Source organism: Pinus tabuliformis, chromosome Q, assembly GCF_031772625.1.
Source record: "Pinus tabuliformis cultivar Carrire ecotype Pingquan chromosome Q, CPIR1, whole genome shotgun sequence".
Classification (NCBI taxonomy): Eukaryota; Viridiplantae; Streptophyta; class Pinopsida; order Pinales; family Pinaceae; genus Pinus; species Pinus tabuliformis.
The window spans coordinates 1,302,344,317-1,302,359,263 of record NC_142296.1 but is presented as its reverse complement, the minus strand read 5'-3'; the positions used below and the strand labels follow the sequence as shown (position 1 = coordinate 1,302,359,263).

The 14,947-nt window shown below is 37.5% G+C and overlaps 1 protein-coding gene across 1 annotated transcript in view; it reads left to right on the top strand.

Moving 5' to 3' along the window:
• The window catches only part of LOC149224605 (anamorsin homolog 2-like), a 31,704-nt gene extending 17,523 nt beyond the window's left edge, over positions 1 to 14,181 (top strand). Inside the window, exons 4-6 of the mRNA XM_089386182.1 lie at positions 11,942 to 12,081; positions 13,639 to 13,713; positions 13,814 to 14,181. Coding sequence (XP_089242308.1) covers positions 11,942 to 12,081; positions 13,639 to 13,713; positions 13,814 to 13,852 — 254 coding nt within the window. The 3' untranslated portion in view covers positions 13,853 to 14,181. The remainder of the gene's footprint in view (positions 1 to 11,941; positions 12,082 to 13,638; positions 13,714 to 13,813) is intronic.
• The last annotated feature ends 766 nt before the right edge of the window (positions 14,182 to 14,947 follow it).

Below are 14,947 nucleotides of genomic sequence, written 5' to 3'. Positions count from 1 at the left end.
GTACATACTGTGTCATTTTTGTGTGTGGTTCTATGAAGTTTTCCACTGCAAATCTGTTTAAAGGTTTTGGAATTTTTAAGTACATGCATGTGTGAACACTTGATGAGAATTAAATCAGCTGCAGAACCTATAAAAAATTAAAATTAACATGGTATCAAAGCATTAAAACTCTGAGAAAGAAACCAAATCCTGACACAAGTATTGAAATTAGCAGGGCTATTGATCAGTATAGCAGATAGGGCTATGATGGCAACTAGTGTCAGATGCTAGGACAGCTTGGAGGGAGCCTCAAACTTTCATTAGTGGAAAGTTCGGATCACAGATGTTTTCAAGGGGGAACAATTATGGGGTTATGTCACTATAGAGGTGATTCCATCTAAATCAGAGCTAGTAGCTTTGGACATTCATGAGGTAAAAGAATCTAGAGCCCAAAGGATTGTTTTAAATGGTGTGAAAGATAATCTAATCTCCACACTTGGCTGAAAAGAAATAGTTAAAGACATGTGGGACACTTTGACCAAACTCTATCAGTGTGATAACCAGAACAGGAAATTGGCATTGGGAGAGAAGCTCCATAGTATCAAGATGTCCTATGTAGAGGATGTGATTTCTTACCTTATACGGGTCACACAGGGTAGAGATGAGTTTGCAATCACAGGGGATACAGTTTACGATGAAGAATTGGTACGTATAGCCTTGAATGTATTTACCAAACATTGGAATGTATTTGTCAAATGCATGGTGGGACGAGAGAAGCTTCCAACATGGGAAAGGTTGTGGGATGACTTTACCCAGGAGGAGATCCAGGAAGGATCTCAGAATAAGGACCATAAGAAGCAGAGTGAGGGAGAAGAGAACCTTGCACTTGTAGGCAAAGGGAAAGGAAAAGCTAAGAAATGTTCTAGTAGTAGGGAAACCTCGAAAGGGGAAAAGGAGGACGACATGAGCAAGATAAAATGTATTGCATGTCACAAATCGGGACATTACTTAAGCCAATGTCGTAACAAGAAGCAAAGTCTCGCATGGCAGCTTAAGTAGGTCGAGGACTTCTCAGAGAAGTTTGAAAAGGAGTTTTCATTGTACGCTTGTCTTTCTAGTTCAGTGACCACAAGAGTGTGGTACATCAATAGTGGAGCCTCATGTCACATGATTGGGGTGAGAGAATTCTTCTCAAGCGTAACCCATAGAGACTTATACCTTGAGATAGAGCTTGGTGATGATGTAAATTACAATGCTGTTGGCATTGGTACAATGGCATTTGAGAGTGATTTTGAAGTTGTATGTGAAGAATGTCTTGTATGCTCCAAGCTTGACGAAGAATTTGTTTTAGTCTTAGTGTTGGAAGAGAATGGTTATGCAGTAACCTTTATGCATGGGAAAGTACTTATCCATCCTAAAGGTTTTAGCATTAGTTCAACAAAGGTGATTGGGATTAGAAAAGGAAAGCTTTACAAGCTTTAGGCAGATTTAGCTTAGGTATTGATTCATACTAGTACAAAACTGTGCGAGCTGTGGAATAGAGGGATGGCACATTGGTGCCACAAGGCACTTAAGGTGCTACGAGAAATTGTAACCGGACTTCTAGAGTTTAGTACAAAGCATCATGGAGTGTGCAAGGGATGTGTGCTTGGAAAATATGCAAAGATTGCATTTCCAAGTAGTGAAAGTAGGTCCAAGGTAATCTTGGATCTAATTCATTTTGATGTATGTGGGCGAATTTCTTCTATTTTGATTGGTGGATCTAGTTATTATGTTAATTTCATCGATGATAATTCTAGGAACACTTGGTTGTACTTTTTGAAGACCAAGGATGAGGTCTTTAGTAGATTCCAAGTGTTTAAAGCTCTTGTGGAGATTTAGACAGGGAGAAAGTTTAAGGACTTGAGGACTAACAATGGGGGCGAGTTCACCTCAACTGAATTCAATGATTTCTATGCGTAATCAAGAGATAATTGATTGTTCCTTACAACCCCCAACATAATTAGGTGGATGAAAGAAAGAACATGGCTATAATTGGAGCAACCAAAGCAATGCTTCATGATTAGAGTCTTCCATGTTTTTGTGGGTGGAAGCATGCAACACAATAGCTTACATAAAGAACATGAGTCTCCACAAGGTGTTGGGGAACAAAACTCTAGAGGAGGCTTTTATAGGAGTGAAACTTGAGATTGGGCATCTCTGCATCTTTGAAGCCTAGTATATTGTCATGTCCCTTTTGAGAAGAGGACAAAACTAGACCCTACAACAGAATAGGGGATATCTTCATCTCAACATTAAGGAGGACAATGGTTACACGAGATATTAGATTTGAGGAGGAGAGGGCTTTCAAGAAGTCCCATGATAGTTCTCCACAAGTTACAATAGATCAAGAGCTAGAAGCTCTGAAGGATGAGGAGGCATAGGTGGTTGGTACAGAGACAATCACAGGCTTAGGTGGTTTTGATACTCATACTTCAGAGCAGAGAGAGGAGTGAGATGTTGCTCTTTTATAAGATGTACCTTCCATTTTGGGGAAGATGAAACCCAGGCGGGCTGAGCAGATCTTGAGAGATGCACAAGAGCATGTGGAGGCTCCTAGGAAAACTTTCAAGGAGGGCAAGACACTGTAGAAGTATTCTAGTTACTTGGCACTTGTTTGTGATCTCATAGATTTTAAGCCTTCTAGTTATCAGAAGGTTGCAAACCAACATGTATGGCCAGATGCCATGTTGGAAGAGTATTCTTCCATCATGAAGAATGGAGTTTGGGATGTGGCGCCTTGTTTAGAGGATAAGTCAGTGGTGAGCTCCAAGTGGATTTACAAGATGTAATAGGATGCCAATGGCAACATTGAGAAATACAAGGCAAGAGTCATAGAAAGGGGGTTCTCTCTAAAAGATGAAGTAGATAATGAGGAGACTTTTTCTCTTGTTGCTTGATACACTTTTATTTGAGTTGTCATTTGACTCGCATCTGAGATGGGTTGGAAGATCCATTAGATGGATGTGAAAACAACATTCCTTAATGGAGAGATTGAGGAGGAGGTCTACATTGAGCAGCCGAAGGGGTTTGAGGAGTAAGACAAGAAGGCATATGTATGCAGGTTGGAGAAGGCCTTTTATGGCTTTAAAATAGGTTTGTCTTGCATGGCACTCTAAGATAGTTGGGTACCTCTTTGGTTTAGGCTTCACCAAGAGTGATGTTAACCCTAACTTGTACTACATGCTTGTAGAGTGTGAGCCAACCATCATTGTTCTATGTGTAGATGATCTGTTATTGACAAGGTCAAAGAGGCTCATTGGCATGCATAAGGAGGAGAGGCTCATTGGCATGCATAAGGAGGATCTTGCCATAGAGTTTGAGATGAAGGATACTGGATCGATGCACTATTTCTTGGGATTAGAGGTGTCACAAAAGACAAGGGAAACCTTTCTTGGATAGGGAAAGCATGTAGTAGAAATCTTGAGGAGATTAGGGATGGAGGATTGTAGATCGATGTTAACTCTCATGGTTACCAACTAGAAAAAGATTGATGATTCAAAGTTAAAGTTGGTAGATCTTGCGATCTATTGTCAGTTGATTGGATCCATCATGTATTTGGTCAAAACCAGATCCTCCTTAATTCCTTCCTTCTTGCAAAAATCTATAAATTTATTTGAGATGTATTCCCCTCTGTTGTAGGACTTGAAGATCTTTATTTTCTTTCCTATATGATTTCTAACAAAAGCCTTGAACGCCTTGAATATTTCGAATGCCTCATCCTTTTGCTTCAAATAGTATATCAATGTCTTCCTTGAGAAATCGTCGATGAATTTGATGTAATAAAGATGACCCCCAAGTGAATGCACGAGCATTGGACCACATATATCAGAATGAATGCGGTGAAGGATGTCTTTCGTCTTGTTGTCGATAGAGGGGAATGGTCCCCTTGTCTTATTTCCACTAGCACACCCAAGGCATACTACCCATGTTGAGCTTGAACATTAGGGGTCTCGGAGACCAACTTCTTTAATTTTGGAAGAGCATCATAATGCAGATGGGCCAATTGTCGGTGCCACAAGATGATTTGTATTATGGACCATAGCTAGGAGAGGTCTTCCAGAGTCCTTCAAACCTAGATCCCAATGTGAAGGCATTTCTCAGATAGGATCCATCAAGCCAAGTGAGTACTTTTCCTTTGATGAATGCAACCCTCATTCCTTTATCCTCTAGAGCAGATATCGAAACCAAATTCTTCTTTAATCCCGACACATTTAATACATCATGAATCAAGATAGATTCCCCAGAGTTCAAATGAAATTTGACAGAACCAAAGCCCTTTACGGAATGAGTGGTATTTTCCCCAAGAATAATGTTCAAATTGGTCTGCCTCTCTACCAAGTTAGAGAGAACCTCCTTATATCCAAAATAGTGGTAAGAGGCCCCATTATCAACCAACCAACTATCCCAAGAATGAGATGAACTAGATAAAGCAAAAATAAGAATATATTCAGATTGATTAGTAGCATTGCCTTCATACCTGGAGTTCCTTGACCTCTTTGGAGGACGATAGCTATCTTCACGATCATCGGGAGAGTCTCTTCTTCTTTCATTCCTTCTTCTATCGTCTCTTCTTTCATATGACCTGTTGTTGTTGAAGCCATGGTTATTGTTGTAGGACCTTGAAGAGTTTCTTCTTGGAGCATCTCTCTTTTTAGGACAATCTCGAGCATAGTGACCCTTTTGATGACAATTGTAGCACTCAACATCTCTATTTCTCCTTCTTGAATCCTTGGAATCTCGATTGGATTGAGGAGGTCTTCTTGATTTAGATGGATTTCCCTTTCCTTTCTTTCCATTCTTTCTCGATTGGATTGAGGAGGTCTTCTTGATTTAGATGGATTTCCCTTTCCCTTCTTTGCATTTTTTTTTCCTTGAGCAACGAAGGCAATGGGCTCTCCTTCATTTGGTCCTTTAATTCTTCCTCTAGATATCATTGTTGATTCTTCTTGAGTGAGCTTTCCAACAAGCTCACCAAATGAGGGGAAGCTATAGTTGTTACTTATAGTAGTAATGAAGATTTCTTAAATGGAAGGGAGACCTCTAAGAGTTACAATCACGGATTCCTTGTCAGGTGTGGTTTCCCCAATTCTTTGCAATTGATCTCGAAGACGAGATATCCTCATAATATATGATTGCACAAATTCTCCTTCATTCATCTTCATGTCTTTGAGTTGGTCTTTCAGAGAGATGATTTAATTCAAATTGTTGAATTCATACATGCAAACTATCTTATCATACATGTCCTTAGACCTTCTCAAATTTGGCTTTGCAAGTTACATGTAGGATTGTTTGATTAGGGGGAGCCTACAACATTTACTATGATAATCAAAGTTGTATCAAAGTCTCAATCAATCCAATGTATTATGACATGTCCAAGCATCGACAATGTTCGTCCAAACTTTTGGGATGGGGTACAAATAGGGGGGACGTGTGAGAGCCGCCCCAAATTTTAAGGAAATTCAAGGTGATGGGGGGATATTAAGGATTATGTGTGTAATTCACTGAAATAGAAATAGTAAAATATTGTATACTTTGATTTGAAGTCGCCATTCTAGAATCTACATCAATTTGAAGTTGCCATTCATTATTCTAGAATTTGACTAATACTAATAGCAGATACTAAAGTTTGAAGACTAGAATAGTAAATTGAAATTATTGAAACTCAACATAGTAAAGAGTGATGAGTCAAAGATTTGGTTTGAGGTCATTAGTATAAAGAATCAAGACTTAAAAGTTAAAATTGAAAATGAACAATGAACCAATGTTATCAAAATGGTACCAGTAACTGAAACCATCGACCTCAAAATTGGGAAGAAAAAAAGCAGACCAAAAAATCAATTGACCATGAAGTACATAAATATTCAAATTTTGGAAAAAATACATAAATATTCACGTGCATCCAAATGAATCCAAGCCATTATACGCAAATATGCAAAGTTTCTCGTATATGGAGCAATCAAGGGTGCATATAACCAATGTTACCAGACTTGAAATCAACAATAAATCACTGAGGCAAAAGAGCAAAGAGTTTTAATTGGATCGGAAAAAAAGGGGAAAAAACCAGTGGATACAATAAATAAATATATACACATATATTGAATTAAAAAGAAAAAAACATTTTTCATTGATATTCAATAAAGCCATGTCCAAACAATGCATAATATCAATAGATGTCCAAAAAATCATGAGGGCAATGTGTATACTTCAAGTATAAAATATATTTAGTATTGGAAAACATTTAAAAACAGGTACAAAGATTCAAATGATATGAGGAACTTCCAAGTTTTTGTCAACCAACACTGCGGACCTGCTAAAATCTTACTTGGGGTTACAGTAGCATGACTTCTAAATTGGGTTAAGTTTGCATTGGTAGTGCATTATACCCATTGGTAGATCACTTATACACTCGACGACAACAAATGAATTTAAGGAATTGTTTCATTATTATAGGTCCTTGTAAAGTTCCAACATTCTGCAACGATTTGCTTTTATTCAAAACGATATAGAACTTTAACATACTACAACTAGTTTCTTTTATTCAAAATGATATTTTTAAAGGAAAAGAACGTTGCTCGACCATTGGGGAGTAGCCACAAATATGTACGTATACCAGCCAAGTCAATAGCTACTGGCATGAGCATCGAGGCAAGTAGTTCGTGTTTGATAAGCAGACCCATAGTTCACTTAGGTGACTCTTTGGGCGGGGTGAAGGCGGCGTGGCTGGACCTAAGGCATAGAAAACCTGGAAAGCAGCGTAGTCTAGTAAGACGAGCGATCCAACCAATGCTAAAGTTGTTGCCTAATACATGAAGTCGACTGCCTAATATTGTATACATGAAGCTGACCAACAAAACCCATTGCGACCTTGATGAATTAGAGAAAGGGTTCATGTTTATTGAAGCTGATGTTTGTGTAGTGAGGGAAGATCGGGACAATGGCATTGTTTGATCCACGACGTCTCTGGATAGGCAGGCAACAAGAAGAAATGAAAGTGAACTCCAAGCGCGGCAGGCGGCAAGAAGAAGTGAAAGTGAAACCACAAAATAAAACCCTGCGGACTTTTAACCTATGAATCTGAGTGGCTCGTTGAGTCCTCTACAAATCGCCGAAATCGCGAGTCAAACTCACGTTAACCACGAGTCAAACTTGGTCAACACGAGTTTGACTCGCCGAGATTCAGATCGGCTCGTTTGGTTGAAGATCAGAGTCGGAATTGTGAGTACTCGTGAGTGATCACTGCATATAACCAAAAAAGCACCGAGTGCAATCCGTTTTTGAACCCAAAATCCATCGACAAAGAGGCTCTAAATGGCCTCTATAATCCAAAAAAATCATGCTACAACAAACACCTACATATCATCAAAATCATTGTGTATATTGGGATCATAATGATCAATACCACCTTCTAAACATTAAATAAGATAGAAAAGCTTAACATGTCAAATCGGGATTTTGTTTGAGTGATGGGTACATTTTAATTTTTTATTAGGGCCATGATAGTAGAGTTCAACAATTAATGCCACCAACATTGAGGTACATAGAGGGCTTGGTGCTCTTGATTAAATGCTAGTTCCATAGACTTGTTGATGATAGAATCCAACAGAAATGTTGCAATTCCCCCCCAATTCCTAACCATGAAAAATAAAGTATGCTAGATTTTGAGTGGGATCTAAAATTCTACTTTCTCCATATGAAATCCAAAGAAGTCTGAACCACTTTCAAATGTCATGAAACAATTAATGATGATGTTAAAAGTTTATGGAGAAGTAGGTCCTTAGGGTAAAAAATTAAGAATTTAACATTACCATTAATTACATAGCATTAGTAGGGCCTCAAGGTTGAATATTAGGCTTCCCCATTCATAAATTGTTGTATTTAGGGAAAATTCAGGGGTGATGCTTAGCCCTTTTTGAGAGTATGCCCACAAACACCTTTTTTTATGGAATTGTGTGCCCCACGTTGGGGAAACGTTTCCCCTTGTGTTTCCCCAATTTTCCCCAAAAGGTGGATGTGGGGAAACGCTTGCCTAACTGCCCCTCATCTTGGCAGTGTGAGAAATGTGGGGAGCGTTCCCCCCACCCTATGGAATGCATTGCTGTGAAATACTGGGGATCAGATATCAGTTCATAGGAGGCGGGGGTCAAAAGGGAGTAGTGAATCTCCAACATATTCCCACATATTGCCCAAGCCTGTGGCTAAAGGGAAGTTTAAGACATTTAGAGTCAAACTTGGATTGGTGCAGAATTCCTTCCTTGCTAAGAGGGAATGTTGAGAATTATAGCTCGGATAGGAACCTTTGCACATGTTCATTGTGAACACACAAGTAGTACTTCGAAATATTTTCACACAAATAGTACTTCGAAATATTTTTGAAGTTGTTCTTGAAAAATAATTTTTAATTTTGGAAAAACAATTCTAGATTGTAATTCACTTTAGTTAAAAAGTGAAAGTCTTATTTTTAGCAGTTGAGTCGAAAGTTGTGCTTAGACCAGGAGTAATCTTAAAAAGACATTTTCCACTAAAACTATAAGGGCAGGGAAAGGTAGACGGTTTTAAACAGACTCGAGCAGTTGAGTGTGAGTGAGAGTGAGACAGAGCAGGCAGCCAAGGAAGATGCAATTCCAGGCAGCACACATTTCAAGACATCAGCTTTGTACATTCATATGAAATCTGTTCAACAACAGTGTACAGCAGTCATACACACTGTACAGTGGTGTTGTGCGGGAGAGAATTGTTCTTGCTGATTTTTCAGCATTTGTACCTCTCTAAGAGCTTGTAAAAACTCAACTTCAAGCCTTTTTTGGTATTTGAGCATGTTGTTTTTCTGGGAAGTTGTGAACGTTTACTTATAAATTTTTCAAAGGAATAAAAACTGATTTTAAGGAGTAATTACCTATGTGAGTGATTTTTTTTTTTTTTTTGTGCTTCCACTGTTTAATTTCTAGCTGTTGTGTGATTGATGCTATGGTCAAATTTTAATTTCAGCATTAATTAAATTTAGCTATCTACTTGTTTGATTGAGATCATAAGGACATTAATCACCTGGGGCCTGAAATTCTAACAGTTTGATTTTGCTACAAGGAGTCTTGAATGAAGTAGACTGGTATTTTGTATAAAGAGGAGGGCCAGCTAAAATAAGGGCCTGGGTGGGGGCAATGCTGACCATTGTTTGGAAAAACCTATAAGAAAATCATAAGCATCGGTGAGAATAGCAGCAATGCACTTGGGTAAAGGTGACATCAATGAATGAGAGATTCTATTCTTGCCTTAATTCAACCATACCATTTTTGCTTAGGAGTATAGGGAACAATCTTCTATCAAGAATGCCATAAGAGTGGGGAAATTATTGGAAAGCATAACCCATATACTTGCCTTTCCCATTGATCTAGTGATACTTGTTTTTTGTTTGCATTGAGCTTCAGCCAGAGTTTTGAACTCCAAAATTTGCCACACACCTCATGCTTGAATTTAATGATGTAGACTCGTAGAAACCAAGAGTAATAGTCTATAAAAGTGAGGAAGTAGTTGGCTCCCTGAAGAGAAGCTGTGTCCATGTGACCAATGTTGGAATCTGAAAGCCAGCCTTGCCTGTCAAAAACAAATTGTGGTCAGATATTTTTACTGCCCTTCAATTTGTGTTTACACAAATCAATAGGCTCTATGGTATTTTTACCTTCTATGTTGAAATAATAGTGTCTTGTTATTTTTATTTCAGGTCATTGATGGTTTTTAATTCCTTACTGGTGGATTCAAAGCTTGTTAATGATGATGCGCTGTAGCCATTGGAATTTTTTCATATTGTTTGGAAAATATTTCATGTTTTTGGTGCTTTTTAATATATTATATTCTTTTTTCATGCTCTTGGATTCAAAGGTTCTTAATATTGCCACACTAGGTCCATATGTGAAATGTAAGGTATTCTATGTGAATGTAATTTTCACAATTTTTGTAAAAGCACATAAGTTAGAAACGTTCTGTTCAAAAACAAAGTTTAGAATGGGAACACTGTTTATATATTGTATCTTGTTCCATACTCATGGATTCAAAGCTTGCTAATGTTGCTGCACTATGTTCATATGCATATTAATGTGGGATCAGCCAGTAATGACTCTTTGATAAATTAATAACAGCCAAACATGCCATATCAATGCTCTATAATAAAATAAAATGAAATAGAAAATTATTCACATAACCCCACAAATGTCAAATTTAAAAACAATCAGACTATATAGTAAATAGGCAATATATGCAAACCCTAGACTACATATATCTATCTCAATTCTTGGTCTCTCGAGCTTCCAAAATATTAACGTGCTTAACTGGTCTACAATTAAAATTCTTACATTGCAAAATATTTAAAGAAGATTTTGATTTCCCAGAGCATATTAAGCCATTAGCAAGAAAAGAAATCCATAAAGAGATGCCTGGTATTCTTTTTCCTTCTATGATAACCTTTGCAAGTTATCTTGGCCCAAGCTTTCCACTCACATATGATACAGACTTTGCTTCCTATATTATTTTCATGTGGTAATCTGGAACAATAGGATACACCCTTGAAGTTTAAGCAATCCCTCCTCGACCTTGGTCCCCAATCCTTTAAGTTTCAACTTTTCCCTTCTCTGCTTTGGTGTTAAACATTTTAAACTAACATAGATTAATATTAATTTAGATAAGAATCAGCTTATATATTTATGAACCCTTTTACCTTGGCCATCACTTGTAAAAAGGTAAGACCTCCAGGGTATTGAGTCTGGCAGTATACCTGGGTAGCGTTCATTGTTCTGAATAAATTGGTGTACATCCCAAATATGCCTCACACTTTTGTTAACCTTGGTTGTGATGAACAACGTCGAGCACGTCGAGCTCCACATAAAGAGTGATCAACTCCATGGCTTCATCCATTTATAAACATGAGGTCATAACTATTATCACTTTCAGGGGGAAGTAGTTTCTCCGCATACATCCACAATCCCAATCCGTGAATTAAGGCTGTCATTTGATCGTTCCAAATATGATAGTTTGCCCCATTAAGATGGGGAATCAGCCATTTCCCATTGATAATTTCAGTGCCATCTAAAAAGAACCTGCAATAGATTGACTGAAAGGAGAAAAAAAGAGTGTGCTGCCCTAAAAGAGAGGATGTCAGTAAACTAAGCCCTGAAATTTGAATTGAACTTTATCATTGTCGAACCCGAACTCAAACCCGAACCTGAACCAGAACCAAGTGACATAGCATGTAATTAGCAAAAGAAATTTGGGACTAGGCTATCATTGGGCTGTCTTTTGTATAGTTTAAACCTTATATGAATCTTTCAATTTCTGTTCTCAGCAGATTGTTGGTATAGCTCTAGCCCCTGAATTCACAGATAACTATGAAGTCCTCTGAATCTAAATCCAAGAAGCAAAACAAGATCAAGAGTAGCTGTTGAAGAAAGGTCACATAATTGGTTGATAGGTCCTTGAAGTTTGTGAGATTCATACTTGAGAGATAATTTTAGTAAAGGGTATAAATGGTAGACAACATGTTTACAAACTCAGCACTTGTTTATTTCTTATAAAAATGATATAATACTTCTATTGTATATAAGCATTTCTTACAAAGCAGTAGGTGATAGGGGCATGGACAGGGGTGATGTTTATACTGTCTGTTGTTTCTTCCCTGCTATAATGGTGTACAAGACATCATTTCTAGCAAGATAAGATACAAGTTGCTGTTAGTACAGTTGGTCTGTGTAGTATTTTTTATTTGTAACTAAGAATCAAGTATAAATAATTAGATAGTCACTTTATTATGAATTGCAATCCAAGACACTGGAAAATGCTTTATTCATTATAATTTGGTATCAAATCTTATTATGGGTATCCCGAGGAAGTTCTGTTTGTTAATTATCTTTAAATTGGTATCCTGTCTGTTCTGCAGCTGATGATTGTGAAGTAGGCAAGGCAGGAAGAAAAGCATGCAAGAATTGCACATGTGGCAGGGTTGAAATGGAAGAGAAAAAGGAGAAGTTGGGATTGACATCTGATCTGTTGGACGACCCGCAGTCTTCATGTGGAAGTGTATGGTTGCATTTATTCCCCACGTTTGATTTAAATGTGTCTTATTCCCTGTATTAATATTTTATTTTTCTGTTTCATTACGCATTGGCTTTACCAGGCTCCAAGGCTGATGATATTCACATTTGTGTTTCCTAAAAGCTAGTTTAATTGTTTATTATAGAAACATGTTAGGTCACAAATCAAAACAGAAAATGATCTTTCTGTGCTGCTGTTTCTGGAATAAAGTGAACATGTCTTTTGTTGCATGTTGTCATCCTTTATTACTTCCCAATGTCCTTGAGCCCAGGAGTAGTAAACTGAATTTTCAAACCTGAAAGGGGCATTTACCGGCCTTAAGCTTTTGGGGAATTTCCAATTTGATCGATCTTGAATGAACATAGATTTTGAAAGTGCAGCAGTGATACAACTCTTGAAATGAGCTGCAGACTACTGATATGCTCTGAATAATAACAAGGACTTTAGCACAGAGAAACCAATAACATAGATAAGATAGATTACCATATGCTCAAATGAGACAAGGGACATTCATCATGGGCATATTTTCATAAAGGTTGACCTAAGTGGATCGCGCTTGCTAATCTGGATGTATAGAGGAAGACTTCCATGACTTCCCCAAGGTTTCTACTAAAAGAGAAAATTAATAAGATTTTATTGATTGATTGATAGATAGAATATTATTAGATGTTTTTAAATATACATCCAATATGTATACATAGGCTGTCTGTCCAAGCTGAAAACTCTTGGTAGAAACCACTACAGAAAAGTGAACTACGCTAGGATATCTACTTGGGCCTTATTGACGTTTGATTGGCCTTTACATTTATCATGTTTAAATGTCCAGTTATTCAAAGATCATATGCTTACAAGCAAATGGCTGATGTAAATAGACTTTAATTCCACAGGAAAATTGTTGTGGTTAGGTGCACATATCACTTACCCCGCGTCCTTCAAAATGAAAGATTCTAATGCCCTCTCTGATCTGAGTCACTAGCAAGCAATCAGTCCAGTATTTCTGTTGTAAAGTCCTGGCAACATCTTCTGTTATTCCAAGTGAACTTTGCATGTTTAGGGAAAGTGCACACTAGGTTTTTCAATTTAATTATAAGAGTGAATTTAGGTCTCCAACAGTTCCATTGGCATCTGGAAAGCTTCTAGTTTTGACAAGATTTGCTTTTTACCCCTCAGATCATTTGGAGCATACAACTGCTAATCAAAAGGTTTAATAAATCAGACGAGGCATTTAAATGCTAAAGAGAGCCATCCCTCACTTTCGACCACACTCTCTATTTTGAATCTGCAGGAATCCCACAGAATTGCAGGGCCTTCCTGATTGACCTCCTGCACTGCTAGAGCCTAGCCATATGGCAGCAGTTCTTCAATAGGCTATTGGATATCTCCTTTTTACTTTCTGTCTAACTTTGCCTCTGTTGGGATCAGTTGTTTTCAACATTAGTTTAATTAATCTATTTTATCGGATATCTAGTTGTGACTTGGACACCTGATTAATGCATTCTGTTTTCTTCTATTTTCATGCAATGTATTTCTTTTAAATTTCAGTGTGGGCTTGGTGATGCATTTCGTTGTTCGACGTGCCCTTACAAAGGTCTTCCTCCTTTTAAACTAGGGGAGAAGGTATGATCCACTAGCAACAATATTTTGTAACATCTAATTTTTCATTAGATCTTTTATTGACTTACAGAATTGACATGGCATGAATATGTTATGTTTGCAGATAACTCTTAGTCAGTCATTCTTGACTGCTGATATATGAGAAATTGGATTCAAAGGGTAATCTGTAGCAGCACTAAACTTCTGACATTCTTCCATTCAAATTCAATTGTATGTGGAACGGTCTAATTTTTGACTACTCTTTGAAGCTTCTTACATAGTTAAGCTAGCAGTTTGTCCGTTTAGGCAGTTAAGAGGCTTTTATAGATGTGGCGGCAGCAAGGTTATATCCTGTCTCATGAACTCTGATTGTCTTCGGCAATATTTAAAGTGGAGCATCAGTTTGTTAATGGATGTATCTCCTGATGACAGTGGTTTGGTATTACAGTGTTATCAGTTATCTGTTCGTTAATGTTCCATGATGCTGTTTTAGCATTCATACTATTGTACTGCTCCTTGTTGGATTTCAAACCAATAGAAGTTTTGATTTGCCCGTTGTCATGATGACTAATGGAAGCTGTAGCTTTCAAAATGAGGTTGCATTGAAGCGATTAACTGGACACTTTCTGTTGAGATGGTATTTTTTTGTCGATTCTCCTTTGGCTCTTAATATTTTTCCTGAATATATCGTGGTATGCTTTTTATTGCTCAAATTATGGATCGTGGTTAGAGGAGCTTTATATGGCACAATGTTTGCTGATTTCTTTGAAGATATTTTTGGAAGGGTTGATGCTCCAACTACTTGCTTGCGAAACACATGAAGCCTGACATGGATATTGTCCATTCACCTTTTCATTTAAAGTTGGAACTATAGTGCTACTTGTCTGTATTCTTTTTCAGTTAAACTTGGAACTAGAGGTTGTCGAGACTGCCTGGAAACGTGTATTGTTCTCAGATGTAAAAGATTGAATATTTGGATCGAGCTCAATATCATAATATTCAAGTTTTAAAGTATCTTGTTCATACTGATGATGAGTTTTAGATGGTGCTTTACAATATCTTGCTGATACTGATGCTGAGTTTTAGATAGTGCTTTACAAGTTCAGAAACAATCGGCACCTAGCATATCCTGTGTTCCTAGTGGAGTGAGCCCTTGAGGTTTAAATTGCATCACGTGGATTTGGATAATAAAATGTTTTGGTCTTAAGGGCAAAGAGCATTATGTGGCATTGGACGTTTAAAATTGTTGAGCTCTGGA